At 44.9% G+C, this 21550-nt stretch overlaps 1 protein-coding gene and 1 non-coding gene across 2 annotated transcripts; one reads left to right on the forward strand and one right to left on the reverse strand.

The window, feature by feature from the left end:
- Nucleotides 1–500: 500 nt before the first annotated feature.
- Nucleotides 501–614, reverse strand: LOC129691532 (U5 spliceosomal RNA). The gene has a single exon (XR_008722476.1). It is a non-coding gene; the product is annotated as a U5 spliceosomal RNA (small nuclear RNA).
- A 4069-nt stretch (nt 615–4683) lies between these two features.
- Epcam (epithelial cell adhesion molecule) lies at nt 4684–20973 on the forward strand. Its single transcript, XM_055619452.1, has 9 exons — nt 4684–4840; nt 8033–8140; nt 8409–8649; nt 9949–10014; nt 10555–10618; nt 12091–12192; nt 14386–14589; nt 19652–19696; nt 20525–20973. The coding sequence occupies exons 1-9, from the start codon at nt 4765–4767 to the stop codon at nt 20564–20566; spliced, it is 948 nt and encodes a 315-aa protein (XP_055475427.1). The 5' UTR covers nt 4684–4764; the 3' UTR covers nt 20567–20973.
- Nucleotides 20974–21550: the final 577 nt, after the last annotated feature.

The following is a 21550-nucleotide window of genomic DNA, read 5'->3' on the forward strand; positions in this document are numbered from 1 at the left end:
TTTCCTCCCCTCAGGCTACACTTGGTGACTCATTGTGTGTGTGTGTGTGTGTGTGTGTGTGTGTGTGTTGCTGGGAAAAATAAACAAAACAAAACCTTGCGCGTGCCTTAGACCAGTGGGCCACACTCTCAGTCCCTAACCTTTCTTCTTCTCTTCCTTTCTCTTTTTTCCTTTTTTTCTTAACTTTTAAAATTTATTACAATTTTTCACTTTGTATCCCAGCTGTGGCCTCCTCTCTCATCCCTTCCCAATCCCATCCTCCCTCCCTCTTCTCCTCCCAAGCCCCTTCCCCAGTCCACTGATAGGGGCGGTCCTACTCCTTTCCAACTGACCCTAGTCAATCAGGTCTCATCAGGACTGGCTGCACTGTCTTCCTCTGTGGCCTGCTAAGGCTGCTTCCCATCAGGAGGAGCTGAGTTCGTGTTAAAGACAGCCCCTGTTCTCACTAGGGAAGCCACTTGGAGACTGAGCTGCCATGGGCTACATCTGTGCAGAGATTTTAGGTCTATTTCAAGACCTCAGAACATTGGGTTAAGATTGGGAATTGATGCTGTTCACAGAAATCTTTAGTAAAAGATGAAAGATTTATATGCTCTGAAGAGAAACCATAGTATATGAGGCACTCACTTCTACTGAAGTGTATGGGGGGAGAAGCTTGGGGTTTCAGAAGGACCTTGAGGCTAGGAGGAGGGAGAGAGAAGCCGGAGAGAAGGAAGTTGCCATGGGGCAGTATGGACCATGAAGGCTGGCCTGATGGCACAGAAGCAGCCCAGGCAGGAACAATCATGGCGAGTAACTTGGGCCGTGTAACTGGGAAATAGCAAAATAGCCTGGAGGGTTGAATCTGCCCAGTTATTGTGCTCTAAAGCTTTTATAAGTAAGAAGTCTCTGTCTCGATCATTTGGGAATGAGCTGGGGTAGAGAAGCCCTCTAGAGTCTAATATTGATTCCACATCATGATGGAGGTTAACATCAGCAGTAATAAACTGTAATGATATCACACGCCTGCTGATATGGGCATAACACCTTCGTGGCATCCCCCACAACCCATTACGTCAACCCACTTATGGGAAAACAGGAGACAGACCTCAGCTGAGGAAGTGTCTAAGACGCCTGACCAGCACTGTTCAAAAATGTCAAGATCAGGAAAGGATAGGAAAAAAACTGAGCCCGTGGATTGGAGATGACGGTGATACAACAACTAATACATAAGTAGAGAAACTGCCTAGCATGTGCAAAACCATTCGCCTACTCTCCAGCCGCAGGAAGGGTCATGGTGGTTCATGCTTTTTGTTTTGCTTTTTTTGTCTGTCCGGTTTTGGTTTTCAAGACAGGATTTCTCTGTGTAGCCCTGGGTGTCCTGGAACTCACTTTGTAGACCAGGCTGGCCTCAAAGTCACAGAGAGAGAAGAGTAGAAAAAGCTATGCCTCTGGAGTCAGGCCAGTGGAGAAGCCAGCTCCATGGTAGCAGGAGCCACAAGGTGGGAGGGGACTTCAGAGACAGAATAAGGAAACCCCAAGTATCATGAAAAACATAGTTCTGGTGCCGGCACCAGAAAGGAAGACAGAAAGAAGAGAAAGGAAAAACTTCTTGGCTGCTCAGCTAGTTTGGACTGCCCTAGGAGAGGAAATTCTGGGAAGGAAAAGCACATCTCATTACAGGACTAATTATTCCATCTCCCTGCTTAACGAGGCCTAAGGTGAACCACCTTCCTAAGGGGATCCGTTAGCCATGTGATTGACCCGTCCCAGGCCACTCATTCTCTTGATTAGAAGTTTCCCTTAAATAGGCCTTTATTTCTACCCCGACACAGGGAGAGGGGAAAAACAAACAAACAAACAAAACAATAGTTCAAAGCAAAACAGAACACTGGGGAGTTCTAAATAAAAGCTGTAGTTTAGTAAGTCAGACTGAACCAATGCTAATGTCTTGGTATTGATAACTCAATGGGGAAACTTTCAAGGCTGTATTTGTATCTCTTCCGGCTACGGCTACGTAACAAGTCCATTCTTCCCCATGCTCACACCATTTTCTCAGCTGTAAAAATACGTTAATATAAAAAGGATCATGCAAAGTGTCATGGCACATGACTGTATCCCAGCCTGGGAGAAAGGGGAGGAGGGCTGCAAAGATGCTAGAAAGGCACTGCGGCTAGCGAGATGGCTCAGTGGTTAAGAGCCCTCCCTACTCTTCCAGAAGATGGGGGTTCAGTTCCTGGCACCCACTAGTCCAGTTCCAGAGCATCAATACTCTATTTTTGCTTGTGTGGGCACTGCATGCATGCAATACACAGACATACATGTGGGCAATACATCCATACATATAAAATATTTTTTAAAAATACTCTTAAAAAAAAAAAAGCAAGCAGTCACCCACTTGATCTTTCTCACATACCAGTGATGAAATAGAGAAGTCTGCACATAACTGTTCCAGCAAGGGCAGCTGCCTCAGCGGCTGTCTACTCTTGCATAAGAGACTCCTCCTAGCTTGTCTGTTTTCGAGGCAGGGTCTCTCTATGGAGTCCAGGCTGTCCTGGAGCACAATATGTAGACCAGGCTGGCCTCACATTCAGATCTTCACTGGCCTCTGCCTGCTGAGCCCTTGGATTAAAGGTGTGCACTGTTCCTATTTTGTCTTTTGGGACAGTGTCTCAAGATAGCCCAGGCTGGATCCCAACCACTAGCTGAGGATGGCCTTGAACTTCTGATTGTCTATACCTTCCCAGTGCTGGTAATATAGGCCTGAGCCACCAAGCCCAGTTTATGAAATGCTGGAGTTTTTCAAACCCAGGTTCTTAAGCTTGTTCAACAAACACTCTTCTAACTGATCGGGATCCCCTGAGGGCTGGAAATGTGCACAGCCTTTTCTGGGTTGCAAGTTGATTTAGAGACTAGAATAGTGGAGTTACAGGCTATTCTTGAAATGCTGTAAAGAATACTGTATCCAAAATTCTATTCATGCTCTATATAGCTATAGCTAGCTGAAAGTTTTCTTTAAAAACCTTTTTTTTCCTTTTTTTTTTTTTCATTTTAGTGAGGCGTGTCATGCCACTTCGTGAGAATGGAGGTCAGAGGATTAACTAGGGGTTAATTAAGGGGTTGGCTCGCTCCTTCTACCCTGTGGATCCCAGGGACTGAATTTAGGCCATCAGGTTCACAGTGAGGAACTAGAGGCTAGGATATGCCTGACAGGCAGACTTTTAGGGAGAGGGCCACAAAAAGCTAGTGAGGACAGCAAACATGCAGCTTCTCCATCACCTTTCTGGCTTGAGACAAAAGCCTGTCTGCTGCGAGAGGCCTGGCCTGCCTTTTCTCCCGCCAGGAGGGCCCCCCGGCCGCTGGACCGGTCTGACAAGTTCAAGACTGGATCAGGACGGTTTACCTCAATGTTCCGGGCCTATCAGTCTCTCCGTCTTTGTTCAAACTGACCAACCCAAATTAGGGGATGAAGATCTTCCCCTGTTCCTTCCCGCCCCTCCTCTCCCCATACACAAATATCTATAAAAGCCAGCCCTGGAAGAGAAAGCAGGACTTTGTGCTCTCCAGTTCTCTGCTTTACAGAGGTTCTTTTTGTGTGTTTACTGTGTTTCCTCACCTGCTTTAATAAGCGGTTTTTTCCTGGCTGATTCTGTGTTGTGCCTGAGATGGTCTCCTGTTGCTTGATGTTTCCCTTGAGGATTTTTCCTGCCTTTTTTTTGAGTCAGGGTTTCTCTGTGCAGTTCCGGCTGTACTTCCTGGAACTCTCTTTTTAGGTCAAGCTGGCCTCGAACTCATAAAGGCCTGCCTTCTTCGCCTCCGTTAAGTGCTAGGATTAATGACGTGCAATACCAAGCCCGGTCTTATCAACACCGTTTTTTAATATATGAGTCAGGAGCCCCATGAATCTGAAAGAGGGCAGGGGGAGGGATATAGGGTAGGGTTTATGAGAAGGAAGGGGGGTGATGTAACTCCATCATAGTCTCGAAGGTTAAAGAAATAATTAAAATATATGGTAATAAAAACAAGTCCTTTAGTTTCAAAAAACGGTGGGGCCGAAGAGATGGCTGAGCGGTTCAGAGCGCTTGTTTCTCTAGCTGTGGTTCTCAACCTCTGAGGCGCGACCCCTTTGGGTCACCTACGAACATGGGAAAACGTTTATATTACGATTCACTGCAGTTACTAACTAGCTGCGAAAATAACTTTATGGTTGCGGGGTGGCGTCACCACAATGCGAGGAACTGTATTAAAGGGTCGCAGCGCTGGGAAGGTGGAGACCCACCGCTCCAGCCGACGACCCGGTTCCATTCCCAGCCCTCACACGGCGGCTCGCAGCCCCCCGGAACCCCAGTTCCGCGGGCACAGGCACGCGCGTGGTGCACACACCTGCAGGCGCAACATTCGTACACACAAAAATAACCTTAAAAAGTTTGAGAAAGTACTGGAAAGCACCCTGCCAGGCATATGGCACAGTGTCTGCCCCGTCTTTGGTCCATGAGGTTCTCGGTTTAACTTGGGATCTCCTCGGGCTTTCTCGTCCAGGCTCGTGCTCACGTCGGCGACACCGAGTCCAGTCCCCGGAGCTGGGGCCCCCGGGAAGTGCACACCTAGAGAGGGGGCGGGCAGCGGGGCGCGCGAGGGCCGGGGCGTGGCCTCCGAGGGGCGTGGCCGCCGGGCGGCAGGTCTGCAGGTCCGCTCCCGCCTCGCTGCGCGCCCAGAGCGCTCGGCCCCTCGGTCACTGCGCTGCGCGTCCGTCCCCGGAGCCGTCCCCGCCGCTCCGCGCGTAGCATGGCGCGCCCCCAGGCCCTCGCGTTCGGGCTCCTGCTCGCGGCGATCGCGGCGACGCCGGCAGCGGCTCAGAAAGGTGAGGCGCGCTCCTGGGGCGGAGGTGTAGGTCGCGTCGGGCGGGGGACGGCGAGGTTCCGCTTTCTGGTCCCGAGACCCGATGGTGCGGGCCGCGCGTGTGCCGGGATGAGGCGGCGGTGTGGTGTGCCTGCCGGGGGCGCGGGGCAGGGAGACGGGGCGGCCACCGCCCGCGTTCTAGCGGCTCCGGCTTGGGGTTCCAAGTTCCAAAGCGCGGGCCTTTGTCGCCGCGACCTGCCCCCCTTCCTCCGTACCTGCGACGGTCCCCGGATGTGGGCTCCGGGAGGAGACAGGTAGCTCCCCAGAGGCCGCTATGCACCTGCGCGTCGGAGGCCGGCCTTCTGGGACCAACAGGCCGGAGGTGTGTTTGCTCTTTTCTAAGAATCATGACTAATGCCGTGTTTATTGTAGGGAGGACAGATACAAAGATAAACTGTAAGGACCTTTCTAAAATAGTCGCGTAATCTTTACACTCTGAGAATTCTTTGATTAAAATTTGTGCATATTTGTGTTTTCTGGATACAGGTAGATTTATTTAGTGAACTTTCCAACATTCATAAAGGAAGTGTTCTACTTCTTTTGGGCTTTTAGTTTTAAAATTATTTGCTTGTGGTTTACACAAGTCAGTTCTTCCACCATGTCGATCCTGAGAATAAAACTCAGGTGGTCCCAGGCCTTTTCTCTCCGGAGCCACCGGGTCGCCCTAGTTTCTGTCTTTAAGAAAACCATACTTAAACAGTGATCTGTACCCTCTGTAGAGAGAAGGACATGGAGTTGGATCCTAGTTACTATAGAGTTTGCTGTGACTTTTGATTTATTTCTAAGATGGTGTCTGAAAGTGGAGAGAATTGAACGAAGCACTCCGGAAAGAATTTTCTTTCTTTTTGTTTCTTCAATTTTTAAGTTAAGTGTAACTTAGATTTTGTTTTCTGGGAAGGATTTCATTCTCTAGTAGCAGACTTGGCCTGTATTAATTAATTATGCTGTAAGTAATGCAGTTTAATCGATTTATATTTTTCTTTCCTTACCTCAGTCCTGGGCTAAATCGTAGATGGAGGGCTGTAGAGTGCTTGCCTATTAAACCCTAGGCTTGGTTCCCCAGCACCCCATAAACCAACCCCAGCAGTAGGAAGTGGAATTCAAGGTCATCTTCAGCCTGGTGTGGCAATGGAGGCCAGCCTGGGCTAAAGGAAACCCTGGTTAATGAGAAGATTAAATAGATACTTATTGGGCCCTTGCAAGGCAGCCAATCTTTAGGAAAACTGGGCAAAGGGAGGATCTATAAATTGTAGAACTGGAGTTGTTGACTTTTTGGGGGAAAGATAAAATGACTAGCAGACAAGTGTGTAACAGGAGGAAAGGAGGGAGACACCGGAGAGCGAGAGGAGCAGCCAGGTGTGGCAGCCCCAATCTGCAAGCCCGGCACTTAGGAAGTTGAGGCAGAAGGGCAATAGAGACACGCTGTAAAATAAGATTCTTCCAGAAAGGGGAGAAGGGAAGGAGGGAGAGGAAGAAACTGAGGGAAGAAGGAAGGGAAAAAATTATTTCATGACAGGGACATTAATGGCTCAATGGGTAAAGTTACTCCTGCATTAATTCCCAAGAGCCGAAGGTAGAAGGGGAGAGTGGATTCCCCAGGTCGGTGTCTGACTTCCACATTTGAACGTTGGCCACTGTGTATGCATGTGTGCATCCACAAAATGTATAGATAAATGCAGGAAGTTAGCTTAAAAAAACAAACAAACAAACAAACAAACCAGCAACAAAGCCTAGCAGCCCAGAGGCAAGGCTGATAAGGTCTTTAGAGGGCTGTATTTAAAACTTTGTTTCTGGGCTAGGCTAGTGGTGCAAGCCTTTAGTCCCAGCGCTCCTGCTCAGCACCTGGCAGGTACATCTCTGGTTGAAGAAGACCCGGTCTACTACACATAAAGTTCCAGGCCAGCCAGAGGCTAAGCTGGCTTACAGCAAGACCCTGCTCAAAAGGAAATAACAGATAAATAAAATTAAAAGCAAAACCAGCAACAGTTACACAGTTGCCCATGGGTAGGAATCAACACCTCAGCACTCAGGAGGCTGAAGGCAGAGAATCCTCCAGTTTGGGTCGGTGAAATGGCTCAGTGAGGAAATGTACTTGTCAGTCAGCCAGATGACCAGAGTTTAATCCCGTGCAGTGGGAAGAGGGCAAGAACCCTACAGGTTTATCCTCTGAGCTCTAGCCTACCAGCCAGTGCCCCTGCTCCCTAGTAAATAAGTACGGGCCAAAGGTGTAGCTCCTTGGGAGGGGCCAAGCTAGCCTGAGTACAGCCCTGCGCTCTATCCTTAGCACTGTGAGGAAAACCCCAAAGGATTCTTCCCTTGGAGCCCCTCCCACTGTGGGGAGTTCTTGGTTACATTTTGTTAATTCAGAGCTTAATTCACTCTGCCTAAAACGAAGTTCTCCCCTGAAAATGAACAACACACGAAGATTGGAAGTGGCAACTCATTAATTAGACTTTATAATGTTACAAACTGGCAAGTGTGAGACATTCACACTTATATTTTTACATTCAGGGCTACATTTTTTGTTTGATTTTTAAAAATTTTACCCTTAACATTTATTTATTTATTTGTTTATTTATATCTATTTGTCTGTCTGTCATCTATCTGTTTTTTGAGACAGGGAGGGTTTCCTCTTTGTGGTCCTGGCTATCCTGGACTGTTTTGTAGACCAGGCTGGCCTCAAACTCACTCCCCCCCTGCCTCTGCCTCCTGAGTGCCTGCCTCTCATCTATTTATTTTAATTATTTTATTTTAGAGACAGGGTCTCTTACCTACACAGTCCTGGCTGTTCTGGATCTCACTGTGGAGACTAGGCTGGCTCTGAACTCAAAGAAATCTCCCTGTCTGCCTCTCAAGGGCTGAGATTAAAGGCATGAAACCATTACACCCCGGTATTTTTTGAGTTTTTTTGTTTGTTTGTTTTGTTTTTTGAGACAGGGTTTCTCTGTGTAGTGCTAGCTATCCTGGAACTCACTGTGTAGACCAGGCTGGCCTCGAACTTAGAGATATGCCTGCCTTGGCCTCCCGAGTGCTGGCACTAACTAAAAACTTCTGCCATCAAGCCAGCCCACTTCTTAAAGGCATGATTGGCAGAATGAGCTGACAGTTGTAACTACATTTTAAACTAATTTTTCCCTTTTTAAAACTTTTCTAGACTGTGTCTGTGACAACTACAAGCTGGCAACGAGCTGCTCTTTGAATGAGAATGGTGAATGCCAGTGTACTTCCTATGGTACACAAAATACTGTCCTGTGCTCCAAACGTAAGTAGAAGAGTCTTACTGCCTGGAAATTTAATCTTGATACTTTTTAAATTGAGGCACCTTGAGTTGAGTTTTAATGGCTCTAATCTGTGTTATTTTGTAAAAATTATCTGACAGCTCAAGTTTCTTCAGCAAGTAATTAAGTGTAGGAAAATGGAAGGGAACATGAAATAATCCTTGACCTGGGATGACGTTAGATTAAAAGGTTTTCCCCTGTGCACGTGAACCAGTTGTTATTTTTCAGTTTGGCATTACGTTTTCCTTTCAGTGGCATCCAAATGTTTGGTGATGAAGGCGGAAATGACTCACAGCAAGTCTGGGAGGAGGCTGAAACCGGATGGGGCAATCCAGAACAATGATGGGCTGTATGATCCTGAGTGTGATGAGCAAGGGCTCTTCAAAGCCAAGCAGTGCAACGGCACAGCCACGTGCTGGTGTGTGAACACTGCAGGCGTCCGACGGACAGACAAAGACACGGAAATCACGTGCTCTGAGCGAGTGAGGACCTAGTGAGTGAGCTGCCCGCCAGTTGCTTTCCTGATGTTCACATCTGTTTAATTTTAGTTTTGCTTATGCAATAAGAATTGGTGGTTTGGAATTCAAAAACTAGGAGAAGCTGGGCATGGTGGTGCACACTGTGAATCTTGCACTCTGGAGGTGCAGACAGGAGGAGGTCAGGGATAGCTTTGTCTACATAGTGAGTTTGAGACCAGGCTGGTCTCAGTGATCCACCTGCCTCTGCCTCCTGGGGTGTGTGTGCCACCACACCCCGCAAGATCCTCTTTCAAGCAAGACAAAAAGACAGGAAAAGGGTATGGAGTGCTAAGTGCACTCCTGTGCCCATGCCTCATAAAACTGGTGTCACCAGTTTTGAGTTAAGTTTTATTTGTTCTGATCCAATTATGTTAGTTTTATTGGCTGTAATCCAACTGTGTTTTGTGGAAATTATCTACTCCTGAAGCTTTTTTTCCTCCACAAGTAACAAAGTGTGGGGAAACGGAAGGAACATGAAATAATCTTTGGCCTGGGATTGTGTGTTAAATTAAAACGTTTTCCCTGTGGCATTACATCTCCAGATCTGGTTTATGAATTTCCTGTGTAGAGGGGTGGTTCTTGGGTTTTACAGAAATGGTGCTTCACTAGACAGCATTTCCCTTCATCATCGACTAACCACTGTTCCCCATTTCGAAGCTGGATTAGAGTTAAGTGAAAATGAGTGTCTTAAACTGTATTTGATAATTTATTGGGTTTTAAGAATGAGCTATTTGTGCTGGAGACATAAGTGGTAGAAAAGCTGGGGTTCATTCTGGCATGGTGGAGGAGGGTGGGAGAGAGATTACTGACAACAAACAAGCCCACTCAAGCAAAAAAGACTGTTGGAATCTACAAGAAACTGGAGAGGTGTCAGGCCTGGTCTGTTTCTGTGCTTTCTCTCTCTCTCGCCCCCTCTCTCCTCTCTTTCCGACATGGTTTCATGCTAGAATCCTGGCTTGGCTTGAAGCCAGGCCTTCTCCTGCCTCTGCCCCTGCAGGGCAGGTTTGCTCCACCATGCCCTCCGGAACGGGGCGCAGCATGGCCAACTCAACCTTGACTTTAGCCGGCCTTGTGTGTTGTAGCTGTCACCAGCAGGTCAATGTCAGAAGCGGTGTTACCTCTGGTGGGTTTTCTGTGAAGGATATGTGAGGCATATTTACCACCCTTATACATCCTGTTAGCTCTCATTCTATTTTGGAATTTGAATATTTGCCTCTTTGGAAAACAGCATAAAAGACTGAGTTATACACAGTTGACTTCATTTTGTCTTACAGTTGGATCATCATTGAACTAAAACACAAAGAAAGAGAAAACCCTTACGACCTTCAGAGTTTGCAGACGTAAGTGTGATCGATTATATACATACTCTTGTATTTATGCACCTTGGCAGGAAGCCTACATAAGTGATCTTGTGTCTTGCCCCGTGCTCACATAGGAAGGTCATGAAGTCCTTTGTCCCTTTATAAGCCACACCTGACAGGTTTCTCCATTGGGCAGTCATTTTCTCTTCTGGAATTTATGAATAATCTGTTGGCAGATACGTGGGTACTGTGTCAATGTTCTGCTTCTAATCAGACCAACACTCAACAGCTCTAGGATTAGCAGCTGATGCAGGCTTGAACCACTTGCCATTATAGTTGTAAAATGACATTAAAATTATAGAGTCGTGCTACCATTCCATACCAAATTCCAGGTCAGCTAGGGCTACCTAGTGAGGCCCTCTCTTTAAAAACAAACAAACAATAGCAATAATAATTGTAACAAATAATTATAAGATACATAATAGTTATAGTCCGTGAGCTATCTGTTTAAAAAGTAGAGATTCTATTATTGTGTGGTACAATTTTTTTTTTTAAACAACACTTGTAAATTATTTGCAGTGCATTTCAGGAGGCATTCACATCTCGATACAAACTGAGTTCGAAATTTATCAAAAATATTCTGGTAAGTTTTTTTTTTCTTTTTTTTTTTTCTTTTTTTTTGTAAATGAGCTAGCTTTAGCAGCAAGTTGATTAGGGAAGTATGGTTTGGATATAAATGACAGTCAGTGATTCCTGTCCTCTTCAGACAGGGTTTCTCTGTGTAGGCCTGGATGTCCTGGAACTCACTCGTAGACCAGGCTGGCCTGGAACTCAGATCCACCTGCCTCTGCCTCCCAGTGCTGGGACTAAAGGCAGCACCGCTGCCCAGGTGACAGCCAGTGATTTATAACGCTAGCTAAATGAATTTTATTAACAGTTAGAATCCAGGTAGTTTTCCTTCCATCAATTTTGGAAGCCCCAGTTTGCCCTTAAGGGTGTCTGGAGGGTGGGTAGTATCTCTTATGCCTGAAGCATGCTGCGCTTGCCTTGTGGGGCCTCTCTGTGACTGCCTTCAGCATATCCTTGCCCAGCATCTTGGTGTCCTTTCCTGTTGCCCTGAAGAAAGGAGGGTAGGGGAGAAAGGGTTTATTAAGTTTGTTAGACCTCTCTGAGTGCTTTGCCTGCATGGGTATGTGTGCAGCACGTGCTGTTTGCCTGGCACCTGGGAGTCCAGAAAAGGGCACTGCCCCCCTGGAGGTGGTGTTACAGGTGGTTAGCAGCTAGGAATTGAACCCTGTCCTCTGCAAGAGCAACAAGTGCTATTAACTGCTGAGCCGTGTCTTCAGCCCCCAAAGGGCTTATTTTAGCTCACAGTTGCAGATTAGAGTCTCATTGTGGGAGGTCACTGCAGCAGGAACTTAATGTGTGATGTCTGTTGTGTGATGTTCACTGTGTGATGGCCATTAAAGCAGCTAGCCACATCCACAGTCAAGATCCGAGTACACATAGGCAATGCACAGCTTTCTTTTTCTTCATTCAGGCCCCAGCCTATGAAATGATGCAGCCCATAATCAGTGTGGCCCCTCTCAATTAACGTAATAATCTCCACAGACTTGCCCACGTCAACCCAATCTAGATAGTCCCTCACTGAGACTCCTAAGTGATTCTAGGTCGTTCTTTTTTTTTTAATTTATTTATTATGTATGCAGTCTTGTGTTTTGCCTGTACACCTGCACGCCAGAAAAGGGTATCAGATTTCATTATAGATGGTTGCTGGGAATTGAACTCATGACCTCTGGAAGAGTGGCTAGTGCTCTTAACCTCTGAGCCATCTCTCCAGCCCCTTCAGGTCATTTTCTAGTAGATAGAACCATCATCCCTAGGTAGCCCTTTCCTTAACTCTTAGAAAAAAGTAGTTGTTTGCATTGTTATTTTATTCTCTTAGAGAAAGACCTCTCAGAGATGTTTCAATTACTGGTGATAAATAATTCACTAATGGAAAGAGCTCCTGGTGGGTGTAGATTACAGAAAACAAAATTATAAATATTCTGACTGTTAATCAAAATGTTCATGTATTTTAATTATATTAATTTGTATTTTCACTTTCCTTCCCAGTATGAGAATAATGTTATCACTATTGATCTGATGCAAAACTCTTCTCAGAAAACTCAAGATGATGTGGACATAGCTGATGTGGCTTATTATTTTGAAAAAGATGTAAGTATAAGTCATAATTTTTTAAGCTTAATACTTTTGTTGTTGTTGTTTGTTTGTTTGTTTGTTTGTTTGTTTGTTTGTGACAGGATCTCAATAATATCCCCGGCTGTCCTGGCACTCAGGATATATATAGACTAGGGTCTTCCTGAAGTCACAGAGATCTGCTTATCTCTGCTTCCCGAGTTCTGGGGTTAAAGATGTGTCATCTTGCCCATGGTTTGTTCCTTTTTGAGAAGGGCTCTTGTACAATCGGGTGGTCTTTGACTCCTGATCTTCCTGCTTCCATCTCCCAAGTACTGCACCCTATTTACAGAAAGAGAAAGTAGTAGTTTGGAAAAGGAGATGATGTGAAATTACCCTTCCAAAGATGAGCTTTATAAGGAGGGAAGGCTATGCAGTCCTAGGGCCATGAGTTAAAAGAGCTTTATGAGGGACAGTGCAGCATTCCAGAGGCCATGGTGTATATATATACTTTGTAAAAACATTAACTGTAACGTGGGGCTGGAGAGCTGGCTTAGCAGAGTTAAGGGCGGATACTGTTCTTCCAGAGGACCTCCATTTGATCCCCAGCAAGCCAAGGAGGCAGCTGTCAACTGAAATTAAATTAAGAACAATAAAAATATGCCAGGGGATGGTAGTGCACACCTTTGATCCCAGCACTTGGGAGGCAGAGGCAGGCGGATCTCTGTGAGTTTGAAGCCAGCCTGGTCTACAGAGCAAGTCCAGGATAGCCAAGGCTACACACAGAGAAGCCCTGTCTTGGGTGGGGGACGACACACAGAATAAAAATAAACCTAAAGCATAGAAAAATTGCATGTCAGGGGACTTAAAAGGGAGGTAGGGAGCAGGCCAACTCATGAGTGAGAGAGCCAGAGAAAACCCTTTCTTTGTAGCTTTCTCAGGGGCTGGGAAGCCTGGCCATAGCTCAAAGCAAGTTGAGAGGGTATTCAGGCATCAGCATTGTTTGTTAGGAGCAGAGAGATGAGGAAGCACAAATCCTGTTAGCAGCCAATATAGAAACCAAAGCTGCTAAGAAATGCTTGGCCTGCTATCTTAGGGGAAGGAGGGGCAGCTGGGGGGTCTGTGATGTAATAGTCTCAAGTGCTAGATTACAAGTGTGTGTCACTGTGACTAGTTCATGTCATTGTAAGGACTGAACCCAGGACCCTGTACATGCTAGGTAAGCATCCTGCCAGTCTCTAGGCCCCTCCAGTTCTTCTATTTTAATCTTTGCTGTGTTAGGAATTGAACCCAGTATGTATTCCGGTATGCTGGGAAGACAGTCTACTCTTAAGCTATTACAGCTAGCCTTCTCTTTTCTTACAATTCTTATTTTCACTTTGGTTAATTACTACCTTGGTATAAATATCCTCTATCCAGTATTCTAATAATATCTATGAGTAGGAGTCAGTCTCCATTTTAGAGACTAATTTTTAAATTCTGTGTAGAGCTGTGTGTGTGTTTGTGTATCTGTGTGCATGTTAGTTAGTGCAAGTGCCTTCAGAGACCAGAGGCCGATTGGATCCTCTGTACCTGGATTACAGTTAGTTGTGAGCTGTCTAATGTGGGTTCTTGGACAAAACTCAAGTCCTCTTAAATGCTGTTAACTTGCTGAGATGTCAAGTCAGTCTCCATTTTTATAACATTTATGTAAGTGCCAGAACACTTTAATCTTAGCACTCCCAGGTGGGAGGACTGAGTTCAAGGCCAACTTTTTATATAAGCATATTTTTGTTTATTGTTTGTTCCTTATTATCATTATTCCTCTTTGTTTTGAGACAATCATACAGTAGCCCAGGTTGACCTAGAATTCATGGTAGAGGGCAGGCCTCCTGCTTCTGCCTTCTAGGACATAGCTGTACACCGTACCTGGCTAAACATGAGTTTATTATAGTGAGATGTTTCTTCTGAGATTTACTTTAGAATACTTTGGGCATGGGAGATAAAGGGGTAGAAGAATGATGAAACAAAATTGGTTGTGTGTTATTTTTTAATATGGAGGGTAGGTACATGGCTTCTCTTCTTTTGTGTATGGCATTTTTCTGTAATAGGTAGTGCTTTAAAGTTTACTGGATCAGATTGTTATAATTGAAACAGTCTGGCAGGTTTTCTTCTGGCATACAGTTGGTATGTGATTATTGGTGTCCTCGGCTGACTGTCTTAAACTGTTTCCATTGTTTTTCTCCTTTGTAGGTGAAAGGAGAATCCTTGTTCCATTCTTCTAAAAAAATGGACCTGAGAATAAATGGAGAACAACTTGATCTGGACCCCAGTCAGACTCTGATTTACTATGTAGATGAAAAGGCACCTGAGTTCTCAATGCAGGGCCTCACAGCTGGTATCATTGCTGTCATTGTGGTGGTGACGCTGGCAATCATCGCAGGGATTGTTGTCCTGGTGAGTACAAGACAAGTCAGGGCTCACTGAAGAATCCTTAAGTCCATGTTTGAAAGCATTAGTGAAGGACTGGATTGCATTTCTGTTTCCTCTTTACACAGTAGTCACTTTTGGAAGCGAGAAAGGATTACTCATGAGAAAAACTTGTGCAGCTGAATCTTGCAGCCGTGAGCTCTCTGCAAGTTGGCCAGAGCACAGCAGAATAGAACTCCCAAAATGTGCACTGGGAGACAAATGTCAATAGCCAACACAATGCTTCCTTTTTGTTTTTGTTTTTGGTGGTGCTGGAGACTGAGCTCAGGCCCCAAGCATTCCAGGCCAGCACTTTACCACTGAGCTACATGCCTGGCCCCAAAACAACACAGACCTTAAGTTAGCAAGAAAACAGTCAAAAGTAGTACATGTAGCAGTGATTCTAAACAAATAACAAATTTGTGCTGGGTGCAGTGGCACATACCGTAATCCCAGGGCTCAGGAGGCGAAAGCAAGTTTTAGAGATTTAAAGAAGTCTGCTAGGACCTTAGGGATGATTGGTGACAGGTAGTCTCAGCAGTATATCTGAATTCAGGAATCTATTTGAGCAGAGCGGTGGCATACTTCTGTATTCCAAACCCCTGAGAAGCTGAGGCAGGAGAATCAAGGCTTTAAAGCCAGGGGCTGGAGGGACGGCGTCAGTGGTGAAGAACACTTGTTGCTCTTGGAGAGGACCCGGATTTGGTTCCCAGAACCCACATGGGATTTCACAACCATCTGGAACGAGGTTCCAAGGACTTGACACTTTCTGTTCTCCATAGGTACCAAGCACACTTGTACAGAGAACAAAATCAATAAAAATCTTGAGGGAGCGTGTCGCTGGTGGCGCACACCTTTAATCCTAGTGCTTGGGAGGCAGAGGCAGATGGATGGATCTTTGAGTTTGAAGCCAGCCTAGTCTACAAAGTGAGCCACAGCTACACAGAGAAACCCTGTCCCAAAAACACAAAATAAAACAGACAAATCTTGGGGGAGAATAAACAAAAAGATGTTAAGGCCAGCTGGAGTTACATAGCAAGACATTATCTCAGAAAACCCAAATAAAGAAAAAAGATAGATTTAAAGGTGTGTGGAGACTTGATTTTCAGTCCAGTGTTGTTACCACACCTGGTTCCCATCTGATAAACACAAACATTGAGTGCCTATATTATTTATACCTGTCAGGGTTGACCGAGTTACCCAAGTGCATGGGGCAGGCACGCAGAGTGAGGGAACATGGAGAGAGTTGGGCAATTCACTTGTGTTCTAACATGAATTCCAGATGAATGACTGCGTACAATGTAAGAAGATAACTTCAGAAGAGATTAGTTAAGAGTGCAGTAAGAGAAACCGTGTGGTGCAAGCAATCTATAAAGGGAAGCCAGATGTGGTAGCACATGCTTGTGATCCCAGCACTTAGGGAGGCAGAGGCAGGCAGATCTCTATGAGTTTGAAGCCATCCTGGTCTGCAAAGTGAGTTCTAGGACAGCCAGGGACACCCAGAGAAAGAAACCCTGTCTTAAAAAAATGAAATAAAACTCTATAAAAGGATGTATTAATATATAAATTTATCTTTATTTTTGTGGTCCTAGGGATTAGATTTTAGGGCCTGACATGCTAGACAAGCGCTTACCACTGAGCTATCCAAGCATTCCTGTCCTTTTGTTTTTTGACACAAGGTTTCTCTGTGTGGCATTGGATGTCCTCGCTTTGTAGACCAGGCTGGCCTCAAACTCACAGAGATGCGCCTGCTTCTGCTTCCAGAATGCTGGGGTTACAAGAGTGGACTACCACACCCGGCACTGTCTTACTTTTTTATTGGCATGACAAAACACTGACCATGGCAACTCCTACAAAGAAAGAGTTTATTGGGGGCGCCTGTAAGTTCCAGAGAGTTAAAGTTCATGACCATCATGGTACGGAGCACTGTAGTAGGCAGGAAGAGTAACTGAGAGCTTACATCTGATCCACAAGCACGAGGCAGAGAGAGAGAGAACGGGGAACAACAGAGGCTTCTGAAACCTCAAAGCATAGAGATATACCTCCTAATCCTTCCCAATCAGACAGTTCCACCAACTTTGGACCAAGCTTTCAAATATATGAGCCTTTGAGAGCCATTCTCATTTAACCATTACACCCACCCTCTTTTTTGAACTCTGTAGCTCTGGTTAGCTTCAAACTCTTAAGCCTCAGCCTCCTAAGGATGTGAGCTTAACACCTGACCTTTTCTGTGAGTCTCTGTGTGTGTGTGTGTGAATTTTTATATCAGTTTTATTTTTGTTTTTAGCAGTGGAAACATAGACAAAGAAAAAATGAGAAAAACTTCTGAGTGTAGGAGGAGCTTCAAGAGGAAAACACCCTTTATTTATTTGCTTGTTTATTTACTTTCTTACATGTTTGTGTATGTGGTATGCTTGCGTGTATGTGTGGGGATACATTTGTGTGCAAATGCCCATGCACGTGAATTCCAATGCGCATGGAGGCCCAGGGTTAATGGCTTTCTGCTTTACTCTTTAAGGCAGGCTCTCTCAATCAAACCCAGAGCAGGCTGATATGGTGAGGGTGGCCAGCCAGCTTGCTCGAAGGCTGGGGATCTCATCTTTGCCTTCTAGTTTGCCTGAATTTCAGGTCTGTTTTCACACTTACCCTGCATTTTTGTGGGTTCTGGGGATCTGAACTCTAGTCCTATTGTTTGTGCTGGAATTACTTTAGCTTCTCCCCAGCACGGTTTTTGTTGTTTGTGTGTTATAGTGTTCATGGTATGTGACTGTGTGTAAAAGAGTTTGTGAGTATACTGCCCATGTGTGCCATGGTTGTGTATGGAGGCCAGAGGTCAACATTGGGAGTCTTCTGTGTGCCTCTCCATCTTTTTATTTTACTATTTTTATTTATTTATTTTCAATTATTTACATAGCCCTGGCTATCCTGGAACTCACCATGTTGACCAGACTGGCCTTGAACCACCTTTATTTTTGAGATTTCTCACTGAACTTGGAATTCAATGTTTCAGTTAGACTGGCTTGCCAGCCAGCAAGCTCTGAGCATGTGTGTGTTTTCTTCCCAGGCTGGTGTTGAATTCCTATGTTCAACTGCTCATCCTATGATGCTGGAACTATAGGCATGTGCTGCTATGCCCAACTAAAATTAAACATTTTAGCATTTTGAGATGGGCTTAGTGGCTCATACCTGCAGTCCTAAGTCCTAACTCTAAAACCTGAGGCAGGAGGATTGAGAGTTTGGTTGCTTTAGGCTTCCATCAAAAGAAAAAAATTACATTTTCATGGCAAAGATAATATAAAGTAAAAAATAGAAATAAAGCTAAGTGCAGTGGTGCACATCTGTAATCCCAGCACTCTGGGAGGCAGGCAGGAGGATCTCTGCGAGTTCGAGGCCAGCCTGGTCTACAAAGTGAGTCCAGGACAGGCAGGGCTACACAGAAAAACCCTGTCTCAAAAAACAAAACAACAACCAAAAAAGAAAGAAGGAAGGAAAGAAAGAAAGAAAAGAAAGAAAGAAGAAAAAGAAAAACAAGCTGGGGAAATATTGATGATGTATAAAATAAAAATGATATTATGCATAACATGTAAAGAATTCTTACAAGCTGATGAATAAACCTACAAAAAGAATGACAACAGGGCTGGCAACAGGCAGATCACTTACGCTCAGGCCTGGTTGAAGGGACTCCAGCTAGCTGGAGCATGGTGGGCCTGGCTCTGGTAGGCCTTGCCCTTCCCCCATTCCCTCTGCCTTGTTAAAGCTACCAAGGTCTATTTCCTATTTGGCCACTTCCTCCTCTTGAGGCTGATTACCAAGATCCAGATATCAGAGTATCTGGACAATCAAAAGCTCTCTTTGACTCAACCTAATTAGCATGCCCAAGTAAAAATTAAACACTTTGTCCTGACACAGGTTTCCTCCTTTACCTTTATAAACTGCCATTTTTCTATAGGCCATGTCTGTCTCCTCTCTATCTAAAGGCAGTCCTTTGTATCCCTCATCCCTCTCCTTGCCCCTTTTCTCCCTCTCCCTCGTGCCCTTCTCCCTCTCCCGCTATCTGCTGTCTTTGTCTCTTTATTTTCTGCTCTCTGTCCCTCTGGAGCAAATAAATCAATCTCCTTTGTGCTGAGAACTTGGTCTTGGGGCTCCTGAGTCTATACTTTTCCCTACACTGGTGGCAACGAGAACTGATCCCTGAGACTTGTTCTCCTTCCTCCACACACATGTGAGCATGAGCACATTTTCACACACACACACACACACACACACACACACACACACACACACACAAAATAGAAATAAAAAGCAGAGTCCTGTCTTAAAACAACAGGTCTCTCCCCTCAATAAAAGATAGATGGTTTATAGAAGAGGAATGTCAGGTGGCAAACAGAACAGACAGAAATCTAATTGTCACATAGAAACCATAGCAGAAGTTTTGGTAAAGAAGCTTGATTGAATGTGGTAGCACCTGCTTTTAATCCCAGCACCACAGAGGCAGAGCAGAGTTTGAGACCAGCCTAGTCTCCAGAGTGAGTCCCAGGCCAGCTAGGACTATGCAGTAAGAGCCTGTTTCTAAAGAACTAACCAACCGTGGGCCTGGCTGCTCTTCCAGAGAACCCAGGTTCAATTCTTAGCCCCCACCTGGCAGCTCACAACCATCCGTAACTCCACGATCTCACACTCACATTGACATGCATGCAGGCAAAACCCAAGTGTACATAAAATAAAAATAATAAGAAAGAACCAACCAACAAAAACCAAGAAGCATATTCAGGGTTATGTGTTGATGTTTGTTATCTGTAAGGGTAACCTGAGTATTCATTATCTGGAGAATGGAGGATAAATGACTATATGGGGTATTTCTCTGTTCAGTTAAAACTTTTGCTTCAGAAGGTGCCTATGGTGTTGATATAGCTGTTCAAAGAATTGGTACTATATGACCAGTTCTTAGACCCCCAAACTTGTACACATGTGTTTACATCTGTTCAAAAAGCACATATGTTAATTTTGGCCACTTTCGTTTGAGTAGTAATAGTAATTGTTTTTTTTCCAGGTTATTTCTACAAGGAAGAAATCAGCAAAATATGAGAAGGCTGAGGTAAGTGGAGAAAGCGCTATGTTGAGTTCTTACTTTAAGTAACCACTGTCCCTTCCAAGACAGAGCATGGGTACACTGAAGTCCTTCGCTCTATAGACTTTACAGTCTTAGGGACAGTCTTCGGATGAGCTTTTACCTAAATCTGAGTCTCTCCACAGTCCATTACTGCTTTTTGCTGCTTAGACAAGCTGTGTAGAAACTTGGCTTTAGCTTCAACATATGTAGAGTCTTGTAGAATCCTGCTGACCTGAGTTTCTGTGTCTAAAACAATTTAACAATCATTTAAGCCAGGCGTGGTGGTGCGCGACAGGCACAGAGCTTGGAAGGCTGTGAGCACAACAGAGATCAAACACTCCAGGAACCACTTCATGGAGCTAGTTCAACTTTAATTCCAGAGAACAAAGGCTGTATACCCCTTGGGGAGTGGGTGGGGGCTCCAAGGATAGGTGTGCGTAATTGGTTAAAACTAAGCGCTTCAAGGATGCTTGATTTGCATTGAACAGCATGCTCCTATCATATAAACAGGAACACAGTACCCAATTATCCTATTGGTGCAGGGAGGGGAGAGCTAGCAGGGAGCTGTGCCAAAGGCCATATATCAAATGTGGTTAGGGGCATCTATGTCTAGAGACACTCTCCAGATGAAGTCAGGCAGAGAGCAGGAGGCCCTGCTGGGGAGAGGGGGTCCTGCACCTTCAGAATGGCTGTCTGGACTGGGAGGACTGCAACCCCAAACAGGGTCCTTCCAACAGGACATTGTCTTGAAACACCAAAAAACAAAACAAAGAATTGAAGGTTTCCTCCATTTTCGTGCATGCTTTATTGCAGATAAAGGAGATGGGTGAGATACACAGAGAGCTCAATGCCTAACCTCCGTGATTGAGGATGGAACCAGCAGAGAGGCAACTGGCAGAAGAACTCAGACTGTAAATGTATCGACACGAGACAAGAAGACCTTTAAAGGGTTACTGTTTTGTTAGTTAACGTCACATATTTGTAACAGTGAAATTTGTACTCATAAATACATGCAGCTTGACATTGGCATTAGCAATCTTAAATTAGAGAAATGTCTTATGTATGCAGGTCCGGTGTGGAACTCAGAACTTAGCCTGCAAAGTTAAGATAATTTATGCTTGATATTGAAGAGTGTGGGCCACAAAAATTCCACAGTAGAAGATGATGACTAGTCTCATTTTGTGATTAAAGCTGCCTTTCTACATACCTGAGTATTGTACATAATAAACTTTTTGTAATGAAATAAAACATTTTTAAACTGAGTTTTTTAGTTTGTTTGAATCAAATTTTCTAGCATATACATATATAAGGTAATAGATGTTTAAATGCTCTGGTACCTCCAAGGAGCACAACATGTAATTCTAGCTCTTGGGAGGTAATGTAGGAGGATTTGGGTTTTTGGGGTACCCTCTGCTATGTATGTAGTTCGGCAATGGCTGGCCTTGGCTATCTGGCTATCCGAGACCTCATCTGAAAGAAATAAAAAACAAACATAAAAATCTCTGATAAGTCTTGTGTTGTGGCTCAGGCCTGTAATTTCAACACTTGGGAGACTAAGGCATGACTGGTTTTGAGGATAGCACAGGCTATATAGACAGATTCCAGGCTACACAGTGAGGCCTTGGACATCAGTAACATTCTGGGACCTGGGGTAGTGGGGTTGGTTGGGGTGGTGGTGGGTTCAGTGGTGGTATGTACTTAGCATGTGAGAAGCCCTGGGTAGCTTGCACCACTAGAAGATATAAAACACGCTTACCACAAGCTGGAGCTTCTTGTGAGTACAGAGCATAGGATGCGAAAGAACCTTTTGTGTAGAACTGTACAGAAACACAGCCTTAC

Source organism: Psammomys obesus, unplaced genomic scaffold (genome assembly GCF_907164565.1).
Source record: "Psammomys obesus unplaced genomic scaffold, mPsaObe1.curated_primary_1811, whole genome shotgun sequence".
NCBI lineage: Eukaryota > Metazoa > Chordata > Mammalia > Rodentia > Muridae > Psammomys > Psammomys obesus.